Source organism: Dermacentor variabilis, chromosome 5, assembly GCF_050947875.1.
Source record: "Dermacentor variabilis isolate Ectoservices chromosome 5, ASM5094787v1, whole genome shotgun sequence".
In the NCBI taxonomy this organism is placed as follows: Eukaryota; Metazoa; Arthropoda; class Arachnida; order Ixodida; family Ixodidae; genus Dermacentor; species Dermacentor variabilis.
Genome location: NC_134572.1, coordinates 35883071 through 35907342, shown reverse-complemented (window position 1 = coordinate 35907342; position 24272 = coordinate 35883071). Strand labels below are relative to the sequence as shown.

General features: G+C 42.1%; 2 protein-coding genes across 2 annotated transcripts in view; one reads left to right on the top strand and one right to left on the bottom strand.

The window, feature by feature from the left end:
* Positions 1 to 7210: 7210 nt before the first annotated feature.
* LOC142582426 (centrosomal AT-AC splicing factor-like) lies at positions 7211 to 19993 on the bottom strand. The gene is made up of 9 exons (XM_075692133.1): positions 19643 to 19993; positions 19401 to 19570; positions 18394 to 18492; positions 18244 to 18310; positions 16480 to 16545; positions 13216 to 13305; positions 9883 to 10057; positions 7666 to 7798; positions 7211 to 7351 (listed from the first exon to the last, which is right to left on the bottom strand). The coding sequence occupies exons 1-9, from the start codon at positions 19817 to 19819 to the stop codon at positions 7291 to 7293; spliced, it is 1038 nt and encodes a 345-aa protein (XP_075548248.1). The 5' UTR covers positions 19820 to 19993; the 3' UTR covers positions 7211 to 7290.
* A 239-nt stretch (positions 19994 to 20232) lies between these two features.
* Positions 20233 to 24272, top strand: part of Mcm6 (minichromosome maintenance 6) — a 29705-nt gene continuing 25665 nt past the window's right edge. The window contains exons 1-3 of the mRNA XM_075692132.1: positions 20233 to 20442; positions 21648 to 21794; positions 23197 to 23307. Of these exons, the coding sequence (XP_075548247.1) occupies positions 20351 to 20442; positions 21648 to 21794; positions 23197 to 23307 (350 nt within the window). The 5' untranslated portion in view covers positions 20233 to 20350. The remainder of the gene's footprint in view (positions 20443 to 21647; positions 21795 to 23196; positions 23308 to 24272) is intronic.

The window sequence follows — 24272 nt, the reverse complement described above, 5'->3', positions numbered from 1 at the left end:
ACCACTCTTCTACCAGCAAAGTTGCTCATACCTTGTCTTTCATTCTTTACAAAGTTATTCCTCTGTATTTTGGGAACGGCAGCCCACAAACAAATGTAGTGAAAAAACATAAAACAACAACACACAAAAAGAACATCGACAGCGCATGTCCTTTACGTTAGCTCTTCTCAGACTGAAATATTAAAAGTGCGAAACAATAACAGAAAATAGCCCCACACAAGAGGCCGCGTTTCTATCAGAAAGCTTGCCTTCGTGCATAGCGTTCGCCGCCAGCGTTTCCCAGTAAACGATAGGGTTACATAAGCTGCAGTTGCCGGGAAGCATGAAAAACAGTAAGGGGTGTTTGAATGCTGTCGCGTTCCACCCTCAAAGGCGAGCTTATGCGTCCTTCAAATTTTTTCGAAGTTGATGCACTAAGAGCTCGCAAGAATAGACGTTCTTGATACCGAAACATTAAAATGGCGTCATTACCAGTCGCCATAAGTGACGTGCAAACCGAGAACGCGCGGCTCTTCGGCATGACCGGAGACGAAGACAAACGGATTATACGACGTCCGTGCATTTAGAGCCTCGAGCAACGGTATATATATATATATATATATATATATATATATATATATCATCATCAGCCTGGTTACGCCCACTGCAGGGCAAAGGCCTCTCCCATACTTCTCCAACAACAACCCCGGTCATGTACTAATTAAAAAAAAAAAATATATATATATATATATATATATATATATATATATATATATATATATATATATATATATATATATATATATATATATATATATATATATATATATATATATATATGGGCTTACGTGCCAAAGCCACGATTTCTTATAAGGCACGTCGTAATAAGGGACTCCGGATTAATTTTGACCACCGGGGCTCTTTAAGGTGCACTTAAACCTAAATACACGAGCGTTTTTGTATTTCACCCCCATCGAAACACGGATGCCGCGGCCGAATTGGAAACTGCTATCTAGAGCTCAAGAGCCTGATTCCATACCGCTAAGCTACCGCGGCAAGGAAAAAGATAAATATACACAAATAAAAATTTTAAACCATAACTGAAGAAAGAACAAAAATACATGCCTATGCACAAAAATACGTAAGCTGATTTGCGCGCAGATATGTCTCGCAACTACTGGCGGCAATGATACATAGACTGGTTACTAGCGTAGCGCAAATGAACCTAAAATGCACGGCCATGTATAGCATACACGGCAGATGTGTGCCTCGGGACGATGATCAGATTGATCCCGAGAGACCGCTTGCATCGCGTTTTCTTCCAGATGACGAAAAAAATTACCACAGGTGTTAAAACACGCCAGTCTACATTTAAACCTTCACCAAGACCAAGCAACTTGCACAGAGTGATACATATCTCGTTGATAAACGGAAAATGAGACATGCACCTAAACGTAGCTAAGTACTACAAAGGAAACCCATACGGGTTCCTCGAAATATAAGCTTCGCAGTCGAAGAAAAATTCGTCCTGGTCCGGGACTCGAACCCGGGACCACTGCCTTTCCAGGGCAGCCGCTCTACCATCTTAGCTAACCAGGCGGCTCCCAGATGGCAGGCGAAGTCGAATTTATCAACAACTCAGAAGCAAAGGCTTTACAGTTTTACTGTGCGCTCTTCTTACCTCTAGTAGAGAAGCTTGAGAGAGGCAAAATTATATAATGGTTCTCTCCACTTCCCAAGCAGATTTCAAAACAAAATGAATTGCTTCCTTTAAGAGAACGCAAAGTAATGAACACATTTGTAATGTCCTTCTGGATCTTGCCGTTTCCTGTGCTGTTGGCTCCTACCGTGAGGTAAACCGACTACTCCAATGAAAGATCAGCTGCTATAAAGTCAAACACCTTTACATATAATGAAGTACCTGGGACCCACAATATCTTTTGTCATACAGGTTATTTCATTGTAAGGATATGTACACAGTGACAGTTGCAAATGTTCTTTACTGGACGTCACTCAATGAAACACATGACAGCAGCTGACTTTACGACATTGAGGTTGATGGAATGTTCCCCACCTCTGTTGTGGTGTTGATTGGCGTTCATCATGTGTCCAGCAGTTCAATGCTGGTTATGGAGCAAGTTTGTAATTAAGTAACAAAACATCCATTAAGGTTGCCAGATTCCTTCGTTGCAGTGGTACTTGCTGTAGAGGCATTCATAATAGATATGAAAAATAGCAATTCAGCCGGGACACAGAGAATATTTCATTATACGTGTGATATAATTGTAGAGGCGCTTGTTGTAGAGGCTGTTACTGTATGCCCATCATCATCATCTATGCAGTCACCGTAGCTAGTGAACGTACGTTCAAGTGTTGCTGCCTGACAGGAGATGCCTGAATGCAGAGAAATTTTTTTTTTCCTGCAGTGCAATATCTCTGCATTGTTATTATACTACAGATAATTTGTGCAACTTTGATGTCGAGTAGTTGGGGAGGTGGAGCAAGTCAAGCATAATTTGCAGTCTCCCCCCCCCCCTTCTTTTCCCATTTCTCAAACTGTGATCGTAGTTTGCAAGATGTCTGCAGAGGGTCAAATACAAAAGGCTGCCCTTGCTCACCACCTCAGCACTTTTCCTTCAAGAATCACTTGATTGATATAAAGGTTCAATGTGCTGCTTGGCCCAATTCCTAATTCTCTTTGTGATACTAACCAAAGTTAATACCAACGACAGGTCGCGAGGATGCTGAAGACTGAAACATATGGGAAGAAGGAATAGTGACCTCTTCAGACTCGCCTGTTTGTGAGTGCCCCCAAGTACAATACAAATGCACTTAAGTGTGGGCGCAGCCAAATGTGTGGTGGCCCAACAATTCAAAGACATGACACAATATGTTTTCCTCACCAATTCTGTATGCATACTACAAAAATACAAATGAAATGTCAATTTGATCCAACTCGCAATGCAAAATTACTTTGCTAAATTGGAAGGACTCATGGTCCTTTCTGGAAGCATTCCAGAAAAATTTAAAAGCTCTGTTATATAGAAAACATTTTAGCTAACTTATGATTTATATGCGTTTCCGCTCACTTCAAACTTGGAAATCAAATGTTTGTTGTAGGCACTTAAGGGCCACATTAAACAGCATACAGAGCAATGGATGGGTATGGGTTGAAGCGACATGGCTTCTTGGTTGCTTTTGGAAGTAGTCCTTTACCAAAAACAGGCACGTGCATAGCTGTTGGCATAGGAACAATATATGATCTATGAACTAAAACTATGGAATAAGACGAATTAGAAATGAAGTCCATGAAAGTATTTCCACAAACTTGGCGATAGCGGCAATCACCTTCGAGCATTGGACAGTTAACCTTAGCACTAGCAAGGTGCACAGAACATGCATGTGCCACGTTGATCTGACATAGACGCGCCTTTGATCATAAGTGCTGCTGAATTAATAGTTATCAAGCCTTGGCCATGCATGCTCCAAGGTACGCCAAGCACTATGTGACCAGTTTGCCATCGTCACAGCTGTAGCGTCACATAGCAGTGGTTGCGTATAGATAGTTGTGGCAAACAATAGACAAGATTTTGGTAATCTCCACAGGGCTTACCTGAAAGCTCAGTCACATACAGCTAAGCCTAATAAAGAAAGACAATCCTGCACCACGTTCTTGAAGATGAGGACCTAGCCTGGGTTGACCCAAGTACAGAAGTGCTTTCACCAAGCCTTGCTTAGAACCACCCCTCAGGCTAGGTGAATAAACACAGTCCGCGGATAGAATACGCTGCTGTGAACATCTCAGCCAAATTGTGCAGTCGTGCACAGCGCGTAGAGCACACAAGTGGAGCGCGAAGTCAACTTTTACTCAAATGCTCCCTCTTCAACAGAGGCCTGCTCCTCATTCTTTTCAGGCTGCTTTATTTCGTAATATAGCAAATTCCCATAGGCAACTGCTATTGGCCAAAAGGTGACATCAATCAAGAAGGGTGTTTGGATCAGTGCACTTCGTCCTACTGTGTATACCTATTCACAAAGTTTAATAAACACGCTGAAATAAGCAAAAATTTACTTCCACATTTCGATAAGAATTACATACTTTTGGAATAAGCTGTCTATCATCTACTCATGCTTAGCTGCAGCCGCGCGTGTAGGAAGTAAAATTTGGCCACCCTGCTTATCGGTGTCCCAGTGTCGGGTCTAGCTAATTTAGACTAATTTTGAACACTCAGCTAGCTTCGAACCATGTGAAACTTGTCAGACTACACGTACACTTGCCAGTGCATGCTGACTCCTAGTCGCTCATGGCTAGACACCTTGGCAGACTTCAATACATATTGAGCTATTGATGATGCTTAAAAATGCACATGTCGGATGTGGCTACTATCCGTCAGTTAAGTTGGTGCAGGATAAAGCCGGTCCGGACCACGTAGCATGGCCAGAGTGAAGCATTCGAGCACGAGTGCGCACTCAAGCTTTGTCGTGCACAAAACAAACACTGTGCATACGCACTACAGGCATATGTAGCGGCGCTCTGCAACGCAGCGTAGATACTGCGGCCACTGCGTGGCGCCGCCAGAAGTCCACTGAGTGCACTGCGGCTCACTGAGGGCTAACGCATTTGTCATGACAAAGGTGCCAAAATCAGAAATAGAGGGGCGTATGTGAACATCCAAAATTAAATTTGAACTGTGTGCCACAGTAACGTTCAGTAGGCAGAGCCTTGTGGGCCCACCACGCTCCATCATGCAAGGCATTGAAGGATTGAAAGCATCGCGAAAGGGATCATATGCAGCCTTTGAATGCCAGTAACTTCGCTTCTGTTACACGCACCCATGTACTTTTAGCGGCAAAGTATTTCTGAAATAGTATATTTTAACTTCAAGGGCCCCTTTAATAGAAAACGTACTCTGCAGTCCTACTATGCAAGTATACCAAGTCAAAACAAGGACAAGACGCTATTGCTAGTTGCCAGTGAATGAGTGAGTGAAACAACTTTATTCGGTCAACACTAGACACGAGTAAACTCAATGTCACCTGGCTAGGGCCCACTCGGGGACCATCAGGTCAAACCTGACGGCCCTTGGATGGTTACCCAAGTTGTGTCTTGTATTGGAAGTCTGCAGGCATGCATGGCTAATGTTATCCACTTATACTGCTGGTGGGCTGAGCCTAGGCCTTACCCTGGGTCGGATTTTTGCATATAACATGCAGTTCAAGCTGGGCTTGGTGTAAGACACAATGATCTTGGCCAGTCACATACAGTCAAACCTTGATATAAAGATCCGATATTAAAAAGTAAACGTCAAATTTTTCTTGCACATATTATCATGTAATGAATACAGTTAAACCTCAATACAATGAACTTCAATAGTGTATAACGAAATTCTTATATATAGAAGGATTTAACTTTTCATAACCGCTTGTCCATAGAACAGCATGTACATAGAACCTCAGTATAACGAAGTCTTTGTATGCGATTTCAATATTACGAAATTTCACTGCCACCAAAGAGAAATCATGAGGCAATATGCGTATGCAGATGGCCAAATGATTGAATTACAAACGGCTGCTTGCAAACACACCTCTCAAATCGCATGCTGCGCGACAAAGCGACCAGCCGCATCATGTTCCAAGTGCGATAAGATCCTATTGTGCCCGTGCACTGTGTACTTTAGGTACGAAGGAAAGTGTGCGAGGGTGAGATAAGTAACATTGTGGCTTCACAAGTGCCGCCTTCCCGTGCGAGCAAAGGGAAAGAAGGGGACGGGAGCGAGCTCGCGATAACATGATCAAGCGCAGGCGAGGGGGGTGCGGAGTGAGGGGGTAAGCTGACGCACACCTCGATTTCTGGCAGGCATCTCGGCCGTGGCTGCAAGCGTGGCTTACAGCCATGTGCGTGCAATGCAATGTGCCGCATGTGCAAAGAGTGGGCATGCCAAGACGGCATGGCTCCATGTAAGCTGTCTTACCATGCGTTTAGTATTGCAGGTGGCATAATCTCGAGCTTTTGTGACCAGTCAGAGCAAGAGGCAGCGGAAGCGTTCGCTCCCCGCTGCCGGTGCTTTTCCTGATAACGTCCCAGTGAGGGCGACGCTATCAGCCGCGGGGGCGGAGTACACGCAAAAGCTTGGCTGGCTTCGCTTAATTCGTACCACCGGAAGAGATCGTCGATGTTCGTGGCATGAAGCCGTATCATTTGTCGCCGACTCCCAACTTTATCAACATGAATTGTTTTCTCATTCAAATTTGCCTTCTTTGATCGCCTGACAATTAAGAAAATTCTGCGGTCTCTTTCCGTGTAAGAAAAATAGATCGGTGACTGTAGTTATTTGCATAAAAGGTCAAATTTCAATAGAACAAAATTTCAATATAACGAAGCAAATTGCCAATTTTACCTACTTCGTTAAATTGAGGTTTAACAGTATATGTTCATAATAAATATCAGGGGTATGCAAAGATTTGAAACTTTAGAATAAGGAATTGAATTTGTCCTATTCGACTTGGTTCTCAAATGGAATAGTCAATATTCAAAAGTCTGAATATCTTTCAACCAGTTTTAGAATACTTTTGTTTACTATAAACGTTCAAACGTGAAGTTGAAATAAAAATATGGCAAGTTTTATCCTATCTGCAGTGGATATAACCCACTAAATATAAAGCATGTTGTGTTACTCCGACTTCTGGATTTTTTTCAACTGTCTGAAAGGGGCTTTTTTTTTTTCGCTGCCATCGCCATAGAAAACACGCATTTATGATACAGTCACGAAGGTTACACAAACAAGGCTGCCTTCCTAACTTTACATGATAATGCACGACTGTGGGGCAACTAAGAGCACCAAGTTTACAAACATACTGCTTGATTGTTCCTAGCATTTCCTTTTAATAAAATTTGCTTTATAATGTACACTGAAATCAGAAAAGCATTCCATTGTTGGAATACTAGAATGTGAAAATTGTCTGATATTATGATGAGAAAGCTGCACATTATTTGCAAACTATTCGAAAAACATTCGATATATTCAATTGGATTCGCTTCTGGGCACTAGTCAATTGGTATGCAATTCGATTTCGAAAAGTACTATTTGCACACCATTAATAAATATTGCAATATAACAAAGGTATTTTCATGTTGAATGTGACTTCATTATGAGGTTAAACTGCATTCTCTTATGTTAGGCCCTCTAGTGACCAGCCCACCCCATGCAAATTAAAAAAAAATTGCTGCAAGTTTCAGAAAGTATAGACCATTTATTATTTACAAAAATCAGTGACAGAGTTGTGCCCATTAAGTCTTTCTCCAGGCAAAGTTTAACTTTCCTTTGGCTTCTTCCACTTTCTTGCAATCTTCTCTTCCTTTCGGTACTGACTCCTGAAGAAATATTAGAGGTAGCATTTAGTATACAAATTTTGCACCATGCCCGACAGTATTACTTGAAGTTCAGGGACATCATACTTCCAAGTCACAACTCTCAGCTATTTCTTAGTTTCAGTGATGGGGGAATAACTAATGTCACATGCATTGGCAGTACAGTTAAAATAGATACCTGTCATACCTCCAAATCAATGATCTTGCACATCTAGTCACAGTTTCTATAGCAAGGGACACTTTCCTGCTGGACCTGATGTTCTCAAGTTTAATTAAGGTACTACAACTTAGAAACAGGGCAAAAATCCAAAGCTTACCTTGACTGCCACCTTCTACCAAAGTTCCACACACGTCCAAATGATGGAAGCCACTCTTCTGACGTCTCCGAAAAGTGGTCGAAATTTGCTCCAACACGGTTTGGGTTGAGCTTCTTCTGCTTCTCTACGAACACTAAAGAAACACACATGTAAAAACTCTTTTAGACATTTCTCCTCAAATATGCCACAGCTGCCCTCCTCAGATCTGCAAGCACAGTAAAATTTTTTTCACACGCCATGTGAAAAAATGAAGTCTAGGATAACCTGGTGATGGGCGAGTTGGTACAACTTAATTACAGCATGATACTGTCGAACCCACATATATTGAACCTGGACATAGCAAATTATTGTATATAACAAACAGCTGTAAAATCCCCTTAAAAATTTTCCGTTAAATTTTAATTTTATGTATCGAATTGTTGATATATCAAACTATTTCGCAATGCCCTTCGAATTCAATATATTGAGGTTCAATTGTATACAGTTGGTAATGGCGCTTCAATTGACTGTTTACTTTCTTTACAAGCAATATAGGTTGCACATGCATGAGTTTGGGCTCTTCATGCTGCAATCACATGGCAAAACTTATACTGTACTTGTGGATAAGAGGAAGTAGCAGGCAACTGTGGTATATCTCATACCTGTTATTAACTCACTTATAACATTACTAAATTTAACAACATATCGGATACAACAATGATAGGCTGATGCACTGTGAACTTTTTTTATGTGCTCTACAGTAAAATAAGCTGCTTAAAATAATGCTCCCGTGCTCATTATCTGTTATAACAATTACATCTGGTTGTGGGGTGTGCTCTGAAAGGAAAAATAACTCGGAAAAAGAAGGAAAAGACTGCGAGTTCCTTTGCTACACCAACCTTCATGCTTCTGCTTTTTTCATGCAACCCGGTCATAACAATTATCGGTTATAACAATAGGATTTTCGTGGCACTTGAATATTCCTATAAGTAGGTTCAACTGTATGACATCATAGACACCATTGCATGTTTGGACCATTTTTATTAAAAAAAAGTCTTGAACCTTACTGGGTTAGCAAGTGGTTCTGTTAGAAAGTAATGAAATGCTTGTTTATCAATAAAAAATTTATAGAGCAGACGTCCAATTTTCCAGACTCGGAGTAGCGCCATGTTGTAGTGGTTTGCAGGAATTAACCAGCACACAAGCGTGTGCATGATGCTTAGTAAAACTTTTCTCAAAATTTTTGCCTCCAAAGTGGGGGTGCAGGCCTTACATGAGGGTGTACGTTACACAAGCAAATATTGTATTTACCATGCACATGCAAGCAAACAAAGCAAAGTCGTTGGTCAGTGCTTGTATGAGTCTTGCATATTCCCTTTGTCCATGTCTTTCACAGTGCTTCACCATTTCCAATGTCAAACAAACTGACCCAAGCTTCCATCCTGGCCAACTTACAACCATTACTTTAGAGTTACTACAGCCTTCAAGCAACAACCAATGGCAATGACTGCTGGGAACACATAAATGTAGCTCAAACATCCCTAAAATCAACTACACATATTACTTTTAAAAACATCTTGCCATTGTTTCACGATCACAACCACTGTATAACTAGCTCGTGTCACCAACAACATATATCTGGAATTTGACATACAACATTGCAATATACTGTTGAACTAGTGTTTAAATCTGGCTGCATTTTGGCATTCTCCAGCATTGGGCAATATCAAAAACTGGCAAAAATGTCATCATCAACATTTTGAGTAGTGGGCATAAGCCTATGTAGCCCACCACTGTGAAAAGAATGGACAAGTTGTGAACCAGTGCCTTAGCCAAACTGGCCGACATCAAGCTAAGCGACTTTGACTAAATGAAATGTCAGCACAGCCTGTTTAATGCACTTTACACCTGCTTCACTTATTTCCTATGCATGTCAAAATACTACACATGACGGCATGAAAATATATTTAAAAAATTAGCTCTGGTTTTACGTGCGAGAAACCATGATCTGATGATTATGAGGCATGCTGTAGTGGGGGACTTGATTAATTTTACCACCTAGGGTTCTTTAACATGCACCTAAATCTAAGTACACAGGCGCTTTTGCATTGTGCCCCCATTGGAATGTGGCCACCGCAGCCGGGTTCGAACTCGCAACTTCAAGGACAGTAGCGCTACGCCATAGCCACTGTGCTACCGCATCGGGTAACATGAAAATACTATGAAGGGTCTCCATACAATGTTTCTGGAAGTCCTCCATTGTGGGTCCAATGGGCGCCTTGGAAAGTTCTCCAATGCATGGATGCTTGGTCATGGTTGCCTCCTCTTCATCTTCCTCCTCACTGTCTTCGTACAGCCAGGGAGGCTTTGCTCCAGTGTGGATGTTCCCCTTCGTAACTTGCGGTAGGGGTCGCTTTAAAGGTAGAGGAAAAGCAAGAATGTTCAATAGATGCACTTTTGCAGAACACGATATGATGATATAGTAAAGCCACATATAATCACACATAACGACCTCCCACTTTATTATTAACAGGTTTTGCATTACTAACTGTAAGAAAAATAACATGCATATAGTGATGAGATCACAAGCACATACTGAAATATAAACACGAATTTTTTTTTTGAAATTCTGTTTGCAAGGAACGCAGTGCACATTTAGGAAATACAGTATTCAAAAAGAGAGAGAATAATTGTTTCTCTGGCTTTCCTCTGTGCAGGAAATTGTACCAGGTCACTATGGCAGGGATCTGCTTGCAATTATTTGCATAAGCTAGGGTTTGCTAGGGTTTAATTCTGATAGTTTACGCAGGATGAGGTTACATGGGTAAAAAAAACTTGGAGGACGCTTAAGCATCACCTTAAAGAGTGGGCACCATAGCATTATCGGGCCCCATCTGCCATCAATTTAACATAATTACCTCATTCATAATTAGGATATTCATAACTACTCATGCACGCATCAGTACACACTTCTCTAACAGTCTCTAACACACTTCATTAAGCTAAAGACAACAACCCATTCCTAGGCCTTCCTAGTATCCATACCTAGCGTCTATGGCCAGTAAGACAGACCTCAAATGGCAGATGGAAAAGTGGTTTGTGTTTGAGTTTCCGCGCAAAAGAATTTTTTCGTATACAGTCAACGACTGAATTTTCGGACGCCCAAATTTTCGGGCATGCCTGATATTTCGGACGTCTTCGTCGCACCACCACGAGCCCCATAGAATCAATGTATAAGGACATCTGAAGTTTCGGACACTCGAACCCCCCGCCGTCCAATTTTCCGGACTTTTTGACACGACGGAAGGTCCTTTGGCTCCTCGCGCAGCGCCCTTGCGCAGGAAATCGACTTGTAGCCGAAGCATATCACTACTTTGAACCACAACTAGCCAAATCTAGCCGTCACACGCCGATTTGGTCTGGCCACGCTGGCTCTGTTCATCGCCGCACTTCCGCTTCCGCCTCCGGCGGAGTTTCCGGAGCGGTACCATTTCATTTGTTTGCGTAGGCCACGTTTTGACTAGCGTGGTGTGCGGTTGTGCTCAAGTGTGCTCAGTGACGCTGGGCCTAGGTGCTTCGACGCTCGTCTGCGAACTCCACTGTTCGCAACTTGAGGATTTTGCTTGCCTTCGATGGCCCCCACTCCGTCTTCGTCGTCCTCGCCGATGGCATCGAAGCGTGGAAAGCAGTACCGTCGGTTAACGATGAAGAAAGCCGCCATTATTAAGCAAGTCGTGAGCGGCCCATCGCAGGCTGACGTGAGCACGGAGTTCGGCATGGAGCAAAGAGTCAGGTTGTGGGGGATTCGGAAGACTCCGATGTTGAAAATGAGGGGCCAATGCCTGCGCCGCCTACAAGCGCCGAGTTGACGCGAGCACTGTTGACTCTTTCATTGGTGTATAGTGCTGACATGACCCTTGCTCAGATCGAGGTGAATATGAACGCATGCAACCGGAATGCCGTCCAAACAACAATCAACAAGTTCTTCAAGCCACTGCAGCAATAAAACCGGCTGCCCGACGATGCACATGTACATAATAAACCAGCAGTGGGCTGCATACAGAGTTTTTGAATGCGTTTTTTTATAGCCACTTCACTGATGCTTTGGCAGGGTTTCGGAAACCTGGTACTTCGCCCTTTACCTCTAGATCCGAGAAAAAAAAAGAAACAAAAAAGTGCGTTTTTTGCATGCATTCATTTTTTTGGACTGCCTGAATTTTCGGTCGTTTTTACGTTCCCTAGAAGGTCCGAAAAATCGGTTGTTGATTGTATTCAAATTACAATCTGGCGCTACCATGTCTGTAGGTTGTGTGTAAGTCGTACGTTACGAATTTTCTGACGCATCTTACTTTGAGAAATTCAGTTAGTTCAGTAACGCCTATGCACCATGCGGATGGTCTCTACGTGCTTTGGGATGTGTTGTTCAGGACGATTTTTCTCTAAGGGACAACGCCGCAGACACCAATTTTTCTGCGACATGGGGCCCTTTACGCTATAGCGTTCAAATATATTTGCTTTCTACCCAAACTGGAATGTGGCTGCTTCACCAAGAGATTTAACAGGCAAGCTCGAGCACAGTAGCAGAATGTCATAGCTGCACAGCCGTTGGGTCATGTGCATCCCTCAAAGTGACTTACTGAGAAATAAAAAAATTTGGGCTAGCTGTTATGTCTTAGACATAAGGTAAAGTAGCACAAGAAGGCACCACACTGACAGGAGCGGCACTTGAAACACAAAAACGACAGAAAATTAGCACACTACATTCTGTTTTATACATAGCAGGCAATGCTATAAAATCATAGTAAGGTTCATTACAGTGCAATGTTGTTGCGCTGTAACAAACCTTACTATGAATCCCAACCAGTTGGCCTAACTTGCCGTCTTAATGCTATGAAAGATTGAGACTTCTCTCCCTGCTGGCATTTGTAACCAAAAAATTGTTTGTCACATATGAAAGAAAGATATAGATATAGGCGTGATGTTTTCGATGCAACATTAAGTGTTGTACATTTATGTCACAAAATATATCAGATTTATTACACAGATGACGCCACAGGTCTGAAACTATTTATCGCCAGCCAAATACGTGGAGTGAAGAGTTTCTGTGACCAGTAGGCACAGCGTAAGACTAGCGCTCTTGACCAAAACATAGTACAAGTTGCATACTGGAAGCACAAATGTGCACAAATACGTTATTTCACAATGTTACACTTAAAAATTGTATTTGTATCATATGAAATAGTTATTCTGAAGAAAGGTTTGCAAATGATTAACTGCACTGTGAAATGCACGGGGTGCAACTTCTATAACCACAGTACTTGCTTAGCCTCTACAGCATTGCCTGCTAAGCATAAAATGTAGTATAGTTGGGATGGGCTGGACACAATGTACAGCAGCACAAGAAGACCAACCACAAGAAGCAGCTGCTAGACAGACAGGAACATCCACCCCTGCCTGTCGCCTTCTTGTGCTTAGTCTTGCACTACTGTATGCCTTGTCTGATGCATCGATAATGTGGCCCCTGCCCTAGCACCAGCGGTGTCAAAGCAAGAATGATGTCGCAAGACTGACCTGTTCACTTGATGATGAAGTGCCATTTACGGATGACCAGCTGCTGCAGCCAGGCTGGGGACCAGCATGTTCGCTAATCGCTGAAGAGTACTGTTGTTTGGACATTCAGGATTCACAGCACATCGAGAGCGTAAGCATTTCAACAAATTATACGAACACTCTGGTGATAATCAAACTCGGAGGGAGTTGCAGCTCTAGTGCGATTTTGCAGACAATGTTTTACACTGTTCAATGAATTCCTAAAGAGGTCTTTTAATTAAAAAGAAAAGTTCAGTGTACTAATCTACTGGGGTATGATGTATCTGAAACTTTCGAATAACGAATCGAATACAGTCGAACCTCAATATAACAAAGTTGTACTTTACTGAAGAACTTCGTTAAATCACAATTTTCATTAATTCAAGGTTTGAAAGCTTCAGCATTAAGAACAACTTCCCAAATTACCAGAACATTGCTGGTGGATAGTATCTTGTTAGTAACCGCTTATAAACAAATTGCAAAAAGGTCAGGGCATAGCAGTGCAGTTATGAGCGCCAGCACATGCTGTGCATATCATGCCGGGAGCGATGCATCAATGGGGCTCATGGCCTCCGAGACTTGAGCCTGCTGCCGTAAATATTGGACGCTATAGCTGACCGCGCTTTAGTGCCTGCAGTGGGTGCCCGCAAATTAAAAACAAAAGCGTAAAACTATACAGGTGTTCGTCCAGGGCAAAAAGAAAGAAAAGTCAGTTTTACCAGAAAGTCAGAGCGTTGATGACGATAACTAAGAGACAACTACATAAGGTAAGGTTCATAGTTTTGTCGGCGTCACATGCGCTCCGGCAAAAATTAACAGATCTCACTTGATGACCACGAACTCGGAGTCACAGCATGAGCAAGCGCTTTACACCGTGTCTTGGAAACTTCAGATTATGCGACCACCAATGCTAGACGCGTGGGAAGAACAAAATGCATGTGAAGGCACCAACCATTTTGACTCAATCTTTACACTTGCTGTGGAGAGAGTGTACACCTGAGAGGAAACGTGCGCATTCCTGCCCCTCCGTTATGTGCTTGATTACATTACCGTGCGTTCACTCCCTCCCCATCCCTCTTGCGCAGAAGGCATCGTCAGGTCTCGCATTTCTCCGAGCCTTGGGAGCGACATGCCGTGCGCTCCGCTGCCTCTGCAAGTTGTTTACCAATGCAACAAATGGTGCAATGGTGTTTCCTGCTTATTCACACCCATACCTACCTACCGGCATGCGCGCTTTGACAGCGGTTTTTCCGTTCAAACTTATGCAGAAAGATGTTTGAAAAAAATTTTGCCTCGGCTGCCATTTTTGTAGTTTTTGCTAGATGAACTAGCTATACGGGCTCCAAGTCCATGCTTGAGTTGACCGACAATTTTGTTAAATCGAAAACGTGTCACGAAACTACTTCGTTAAATCGCAAATGAAAATACACGGTTTTCAATGCTACTAAGATCATGAGATGAAAATTGTTTGTTACATCGAGATTCATTATATTGAAGTCAGACTGTGGAGAGCTTTAGATTAGGGGACGCAAGCAGCTTGGGTACGCAAGAACTAGTGGCGACGGTACTGCGTGTGCGCAGATCCAGATGAAGGGGTGTCTGCACGTGCACAGTATCGTGGCCCCTAGTTCTTGCCTACGCAAGCCGCTTGCGTTCCCTAATCTAAAACTCTCTTGTATTGCCCTATTCGATTCGGTCTTTGAAGTGTACAGACACTATCATAAATACAAATGTTGTTAATTAGTCTTCAAATCCTTCAAATGGCCAGCTGTGCGTGACAGCCATAAAATTGGAGCAAAATTGTGACAAATTTTATCCTGTTCGCCACATTAAACATAAAACAGGAGAAGCTTACGCCGAGGAGCACGATACATTCTCATCGAGTCAGACTTTTCTGCCTGAACCGCTATTATTTGCACTCCCAAATGATTCCCAGGTATGTGAATAAACTGGTTATTTGGTCCTAGTGTTCCATTTGTGCTTTTAATAAACAATGTTTCATAATGTGCAATGTGATGACAGAAACTTGCTAATATTGTGAATATGCAGGGATGTGAAGATCATTTCACAAATATTAATGGTGAAAATGGCTGTTTATTGTTTTAAAGGTATTCAACGTTCGATTCGTATTCACCTCTAGCACTATTTGAAAGCTGTTTTTGAAAATTACGATTCACACACACCTACTGAACATGAGCATAAATTTTAGTCAGTTGATCAATGATCAGGATAAAAACAGTGCTAAGGGCGCAAGATACAGAAATAATCACAAACACAGGCACTATCAGCTAAATTTCTATCGCCAAAGGTGATAAATGTGGCATTCAATATAATGTTTGTCTTAGGTGCAATGATTTTTCCATTTTTTTCCAGTTGACTCAAAATAATTCAAGTGCCAGTAATATATATTTAAGTTAACACTTCTAGTTGGCCTGTTAGATAATATGTTTAATGGATCTTGAAGCCACTTAATTAAAACTGTGCTTTTATTTGACTCAAATTCTTCATCTTCTAGGGGCCCAGCAATGTGGTGGCCAAAGAGCAGGTAACAAAGGGACAACCATAAAGCATGAATGTTCATAACATGCCTATATTGATGTTGATGGGCATATTTCACGAGTGCATGTGAAGCAACTCTTTTCTTACCTCCTATTTTGTAAAGTATAATGTTCATACATGATTTGAGGACGTGCAGGAAAGTGGTGGGAGGTAAAAAGTTATATGGATATATATCTCTTTACAAGAACTCTAAGATGTCTCGCACAGATATTAATTCAGGTTTCTGTTTGCATGTCACCTCAGGATCATTCAAATGTCTTATAATTCAAACAAAAACTTATGCTCACTACGATTTTAAACTAACCCAGCTTGACTGTACTTTGTCAGCCAGTATTACCATAAAGAGGACCCCGTGTTCAGCTGCTATTACCAGCTACCTTGGCATACCAATATGGTTTCTTTAAGTTAGTATTTAGCAACACAACAATAATTTCTTACTTTTCAATCTGTACAAGAGAATACAGATGCAAATACTGCTAATTTTGCTTCAAGGTTTACGATTTTTGAGTCACAATAGATGTGTGAGAAAAGAATCCTGATAACAGGTACACAAGGTACCACAGTTATTTCTTTCCATCCTTTCGTTCTGCTTATTAAACAAAGCTTGGAGTATATCAATAAAGACAATTCAAAGAACACGCATACAGAAACACTACACAATGTGGATACATTTCATCCAGAACGAACCTCGAGGCGTGCTTTCTTCACAATGTCCTCTCTCTGCTTGTTGGCTTCAAGGATGGCAGAAACATTCTAAAGGGAGAAAAAGAAAGAGGATGAGATATGACTAAGTTACTGCTCACGTTACTTCATTTTGCAAAGAGTGCTTGTAGGACATGACAAATCTGTTCACCCACTCATATCGGGGCACTTTCTGTTACTAACAGCATTTTCATAATAATAATATTTGGGGTTTTACGTGCCAAAACCACTTTCTGATTATGAGGCACGCCATAGTGGAGGACTCCGGAAATTTTGACCACCTGGGGTTCTTTAACGTGCACCTAAATCTAAGCACATGGGTGTTTTCGCATTTCGCCCCCATCGAAATGCGGCCGCCGTGGCCGGGATTCGATCCCGCGACCTCGTGCTCAGCAGCCCAACACCATAGCCACTGAGCAACCACGGCGGGTTAACAGCAGTTTCATGATAATGTACTATCGTGGACAAACTAAATGCCAAGAGGACAATTCCAAGATGGCCAGATGCAGCAATTTTGTTGAACGATCTCAGGTATGGGCAAAATTCATTTTACTCTACAAAGAATGGTGTATAGCATCATTAACATATCAAGCTTACTGATTAATTATCTAGATCAAGTGAAAATTTTCCAATTTGGTGCCATCGCTCAAGTTTTCCCAGTCAGGTTTTACTTTTTTTCCCCAACGTACATAGAAAAAGTGTAGATAAATAATAAAAAATATATATATACTTAAAGTCAACTGCAAAGGAGGAGTCACACGATCTCATATTTTCTCTTGATTACATGAGCATTAAATTGCTATATGGGACTAAATATGGGATGATTGAAGCATATAGTGTCCTGCATCTTTGCCAATCAGTTTTGCTCCCGATAATATTAAGAGGCTTTAGAATTAAATGAGAAAAAGGTACATAATTTTGACTATCAGCTGGGAGCCAGGCCATTCCAGACACACAGCTGCATGCCAGAGGTGACAAACCAAGTTTCGTGCTATGCCAGAAGGCCTACCATGCAAGTTTTGTAAATCACAGATTCCAATATGAAGGCCCTACTCTCACATATATGTTAATATAGAATATTTGCCTCATAATGACTGTGTCACCTACAACCTGAGTGCCCTTAAACAAATCTAAATGATCACACTCCATGCCTCAGCTTCCCCTGAGCAGCCACTTGGCGACACACAGTGTGCCAAATCTGAGTGAGCTATTGCTCCAAGAACACTTTTCAAGCCTGTTCCACATGTTGAGATACTATAACACTGCGATTTCCCTAAATGTAACTTTGAACTGCCGCTTCGCATGCACTGACCGCAACAGCTGTGATTTCAGCATTTGCGAGCACCCAGTGGAAGACTTAATTACTGTATTCTCAATGCTGACCTGCTTTAGTGAAAACAAAGTAAAACAAATGAGAAACTGTTTGCATACTTGAACGCATCACACTATTAAACAAAAAAATAAAAATTGGGCAGGCAGGCCACAGCAACATGCCTGGCGATCTGCACTATTACTGGTTCCTCATCCACACTGCATGTACGATTTCGCAGCACAGTTCGGCACGCCAAACACAAAAAAATGTCACATACAAAGGGGCTGACGACGTTTGCCACACCTGCAAATTTGCAAATGCAAAATCACAAGCAAGATCACAATATATGAAACAGGCGTCAAGTTAGCAAGTGCACCTAAATAATCAGGCTGCATAATCTAGAATGAGGGGCATGCCAAGTGCAACACTGCTCCCACCTTTTGATCCAGCCTTTCCATTTTCTCAAGGTAGGCCTTTTCTGCAGCATTAATAAGTGGCTCGGCTCTGTAAATGTGCATGGACTTTTGTGTAATGCGCTGTGCATATTTCTCTATGTTAATTTCTCTGTGAGCCAAAGAAGAACATACTTCGAAACTGTGGCACTCTTGATGACGTACAGCTTAATGGATGTCTTGCTGATTTTATTCTTCCAGAAGAAAGACTTGCAGGCAGCTTCGTGGGCTGGCCTGGAAAGAGAAATTCTGTTTAACTTGACACTGGCTATTCAACGCAAACTTTGGCAAGGTCATCTTTTATGTCTATTGCATGACAAGTATGCTGCAAAAATTTAATCAAAGAAAATTAAAAAGCAAGCGCCAAAGTCTGGTAAGAATGATAAATCTTTTAAGAATGCGGCAAGGCAGACTGTTTGAACCACGCAATTTTCCTCTGAACTATTTTGTGCTCCACATGCCACAATTGGAATACCTACAACAAAACACAAAATTGTACGCTGTCCGGTGCTAACGCTCGTTAGCAAACACTAAGCTGTCACAAATAATGCGTTGACACGCCTGCCTTTTGTGACGGGAGAATACAGGAGGTGGCGTTTTGTGACAAAATTTAAAACGCGAAATACTGGTTTCACGGTGAAGAATTTCTTCCAATACTTTTGGTGAAGTTATGACAATGAACTTTCAAGAGGAACGTACTCGCTCAACTCGTCAACTAAAACAAGAAGCGCCGGACTTCTGATCCGTGACATAGGTCACGGGCACAAGACATCGACATTAAATTCTGGGGTTTTACATGCCACAACCCCGATATGATTTATGAGGCCCGCCGTAGGGGGGGACTCCGGAATAATTTTGACCACCTGGGGTTCTTTAACGTGCACCCAACGCACGGTACATGGACGTTCTTGCGTTTCTCCCCCATCGAAATGCGGCCGCCGCGGCCGGGATTTGACCACACGTCGAGGGCTTAGCAGCGCAACGACAATGCCACTACGTCACCACGGCGGGTTGGGTCATAGTGAGCAATACTTAATTTTCGCACGGCCAAGCGCGCAAATAAAAGCACTCAAGTGCAAAAACACTGACGACGCGAAATATCCAAGAAACACAAAGCGTATTAGCATGATAGACGTACTTACGTTGCAAGGTGCAATAGAAAGTTGTAGCTGCGAACGCTCAAAGCATCGTCAACTTTCCGCCCGTGTTTTTCAATCTCCATGGTGCAAAAGTAGCACCAAACTTTAGCCCCATCTTCCCAAAGCAAATCGTGCACTTCAGGTTTCTTCAAGAATTGCTTCGCTTCGTTCACCTAGGACAATGATTTTTTAGAGTAGAAAACAAAAATCGCATATTTAGACTACCTTAAACTTTGGCCACTTACTTTCTTAAGGTACTTTGCCAACACATTTTTGACGATTTCTTGGTGTTTCCTCGAATATACGTGCTTTTTCCCAACGTTATGGCTCACCCTACACAGCTCGCACAGTGTATATTGCATGAAGGATTCTATCGCCGCCATACCACCATAGAATGATAGCACGCGGCAATTGCAGACCATGAGAGGTGGGTTGGGTGCTAAGATTTACTTCATGTAGAGCAGAACATAGCTAGCGAAACCGACAGCACATAGAATATTACAAACTACCACTCTCATCACGCATTGCAAAGCAACATACAGATAGTGATCTCTAATGTAAACAAATGCGGTTGGTGCGATCACGTGCTTCTCAAGGTGACCAACGTTCGCCAACGCTACTAGTAATAAAAAATAATTTAATACAATTCAAATAGCAACTCAAATAGTTAATAATTTAAAAAACGTTATAAAGCAGAAGTTGTAAAGTTAATATTTTACTGCAGTGCTGGAGAACTAAGACTGAACAAAGGTAACATTGGACTGAAACACTGAAACGGCAAACTATAGCGCGGTTTGGCTTTTAGTTGTCAACGCTGGGTAGAAAAGCGCGCGCAAACGCCGCATTGTTGCGGGAAACTAGCATTTACGGTCGACGGCCGACCACCTGCTACTCTGCAATAAAAGTTTAATCTCCTTTAGAAAAAAAGTTTCTACGAGATTTAATACTGCACCATGGATGTCGCTGACCTTCGGACGGGGCCTGTACAAGTCAAGGATGACATTGGTGACCGCTGCCAGAAGTTATTTCAAGATTTTCTCGAAGAGTAAGTTGCTGCGACTGAAATGATGGCCCTTTAAATGGACAAAGGCGTGCTCGCCATCGGTACTCCCCGTCTCCGTGCGTGATCGTGATTGTTTTTCTTCTTTAAACAAGTGTTTCGCATTGTGGTCGTTAGTAACTAGATTGTTCGTCAAGCTTAAGTTTTTTTTTTTTTTTTACTTTTCGAGCATTTTGTTTTATTTGTGAAATTGTGTAAACATATTGCTCCCAGCAGACATTATATGCGTGCGCATGGATATGTTTAAATCTTCGAAAGATAATCCATGCAGTAGTTACACGCGGCGCCCTTGCTTCGGATTGTTATCGTGTTTACCACTCGCGCTGCAAGATCGAAAGTGAACTTTTGAAGAAACCGTTATTAGCACATGCCACGCGCGCGTGCTTCTTTGCATTGAGTTTCGTGGAGTCCTTTAAGACCGGCTCTGTTAAGATAATGTCCTGATAAGCTGAGCAGCTCTGGGACCCTTATTTAGTTTCCTACGTATTCCTACATGTTTTATTTCCTACGTATTTAGCTTTCAGTAATACATATAACTTCAAGACCCCTTCACATTCGTCTCGTAGGGAATATACTTTGTGCATCACGTTAGTTTTTGTATGCATTCATAGGGCACAGCTGTTGAGTTAATGTTCTTGCAATACTAGTGATGCAAAAAAAAAGCATGGAAGTGCATAGGAGGTCTGAAATGAATCGGCAAATAACTAAAATGTGGTTAAATACACTCGTGCTGGTTCCACAGAAATACTGTTCTGGGTAAATTAAACAGAAATTCAACGATGTATACAATTGCATACAATTATAGGTGAGGGAAGGGTTATATCAGATTGCTTGAATAGAATAATATGAGAACGAATGCAACATTCTTTGTACATAAAAATGAATATTTGTGAATTATTCTCTAGGACACCTCGGGGAAGATAGTGTATTTCTGTTAGCAAACAAACCACACAATAAAGCATGAACATATGGCATTCAAAGCGAGAAAATGGTGTAATAATTAGTCTTTTGGTTCGTGCCACTTATTTTGTCATCATACTCTTACTGATTGGACTGCTTACTGGGCTGCCTGATATTGTTTGGGCCATGTTGTCTTTCAGTCTTAGCACAACATTTCAGCCTTAGCATAACTGTGCTTGCGAAACCAGGGTTGTATGCTGCAACTGCATTTGCAAATTTGTGGTACGTAGGTGCAAGAACGAGCGGAATGAACCCAAGTATGTTGAGGAAGCAACGAATCTGGTGAAGCCAGAACGAAACACGCTCGAGGTCAGCTTTGCTGACATTGAGCGCTTCAACCAAAACCTTGCTACTGTCATTCAGGAGGAGTACTATCGGTGAGTTGCCTTGAATACTGGTTTGTTTTACCTTGTTTATTGATGGGGAGACAGTTTACTGTCTAGCTTGGTAAAAAAAGTGCAGAAACCAGCGGTAATAATTATCAATGTAGATGAATGACCAAACACTTCTGAAAAGCTATAGACATTATTTTTTTTAATGAATGAAAGAAAAAAACATATTTGTTGCAATGGGAGCATTTAGGCAGCGTTTGTTGTTTTATTGCATAATTACATAGCAAACAGCCGTAAAGCATTCTGGAGCATTATAGGTGACGATACATACAAGCCAATTTGTTGTGTGTTGTGTCCAACGGCACGAGCGCCAATGTGAAAGACAACTGCCATCCTTCTCTTCGATAGCCTCCACAGTGGGAGGGTGCTGCGAGAGAAGAGGGGAGCTGTTCTTCCCATCTCGCATGGCAGCACATGTGCCTCAAAGAGTTGTATTTGTTGCTATCAAAGTGCTATATTAGTTGGCACTCGACAACAAATGTGCCCCACAAGTTGGTGGCTCGAGAGCACCATCAGCACTTTTGTGTCAGTGGTGAATGTCTGGCCTTGACAAAAACAGGTGAAATAGTCAAGGAAAGCTATTAGCTTTAAATACATTCTTGAGTGCCACTACAGAGCTGCTGTTAGTGCCGCCCAAAAGAGTGATAGCTTTAGCTTAATTGTCGTGGTTGTGTTTACTTTGGGTGAGCTGCAGAAGGGCACAGAGCAGCACATTTTACAAAAGCATTCTGGCAAGCGTGCTCATTTTACTTTATGGTGCTTATATTAAACATAATGTTTTTCTGCCTACTATCTTTTTGGGTTCAAATTTGTGCATGCAAAACGTCATCCAAATTTGATTGTTCGTTGTAAACTGCATGAGCAACTTAGTATGGGTCAAGGAAACTATCATGGCACTGAAGTAGAGAGCTCATCTTGCGCTCTTAAGAAAGTTCAGGACCTAATCCAAGGACATTGGGAATTTTATCATAAATTCCTTGTGATATTGGTGCTATACTAGCCACTTAAAGGGGTGAGGAAGAGCCCTTTTGTTTTGTTCTTGGTTTGTAATACAAATGCACGTACGATTAACTGTCATCTCAAATAGCATTGTTGAGGGCTTGCTTTCCAAGCTCGTACAACTTACTTATTACACACTTAATCCTTAAGAGCTCAGAAAGTTTTGTGGTGAAGCTGGTGTAAAACAAACTTGACTGAGCAGTTTGAACAGCATAGTATGAGTAGTGAAGCTGAATGCAAATGAATGGAAGAATGGCACAAACACAGCAGTAACACTTCACATTTACTTTCATCCTTGTTTCATTGTGCTAGTTGTGTAACATCAAAACGCCAGCTACTCTGGTACTCCACATTTAGGAAACTTGCCTTGCACTTTCTTATTTTGCAGTGTATACCCCTACCTGTGCCGTGCTCTGCGCAACTTTGTCAGAGACCATGCTGAAGTGAATGTAGAGAAGGAATACTATGTCAGCTTTGTGGATGTGGCCACGAGGCACAAGTAAGTGCATTGCTTCCAAATTGTAAAAGGTTTTAAATTTTGGTTTTTTGAAGAACCAAAGGGCTATTTAAGTATGTTAATACACACGGTCATCCACTCTTGGGGTCAACGCCTGATTGGTATTGCCTGCTATGGTGGCTCAGTGGCTATGGTATTTTGCTGCTGAGCATGAGGTCATGGGTTTGACTTGCAGCTGCTGGGATGTACGCAAAGATACCAGTGGGTGGTCCAACTGCACCATTTGTGCCATTTTGCTACAGTTCGACTTGCCTGCTCCTGGCTGTGCCCACTCAAGTGCCATTTGCGCCAACTGAGCAAAAGTGCGGTATTTTGCTCTTTCACGGCAATGAAATGTTTCCAGTAGGGTTATGGAACTGCAGTCAGCGACCGATTTTTTGGACATGCCCGATAATTCGGATGCCTTCGTGGCATCGCCAAGCATCTGTAAGTCAATGTATAAGAATGTCTGAAATTATGGATGCAAAAACCCTTTGCCGTCCGATTTTCCTGACTTTTTGCCATGACCGCAGGTCGAAAACGGCATTGATTGGAGCTTCCACTGCTGCCAATTTGATTATCTTGCTGCCTCAAACAGGCGCTCTCACAAACATATCTTCTGGCAGTCATAGCCATAACCACGGCAACGCTAGGCCTAGCTATTTCTACGTTCGCTACCAAGCTTGTTGCTGTTTGGTGCCGTGTTTTTCATTAAAACAGTTTGTTGCTGTTAGCAATGGCACCGACTGCGCCTGTCTAGTCTATGCCAATAGCTCCGAAGCTTGGAAAGCATGACGCATTGCTTAGTGCTGGTTCCCAAAAGTCAGCTTCGCCTCAATATAGCAGTGTTACACGGTGAAGCATACGCAAAGTGTTGCAGTGAAGCATATTAAAAGTGGGAAGAGGCAATTGTCATGGGGCACAGTATGTATTTCTTAATTATACACGCGTGCACCCCCGCCACCTCC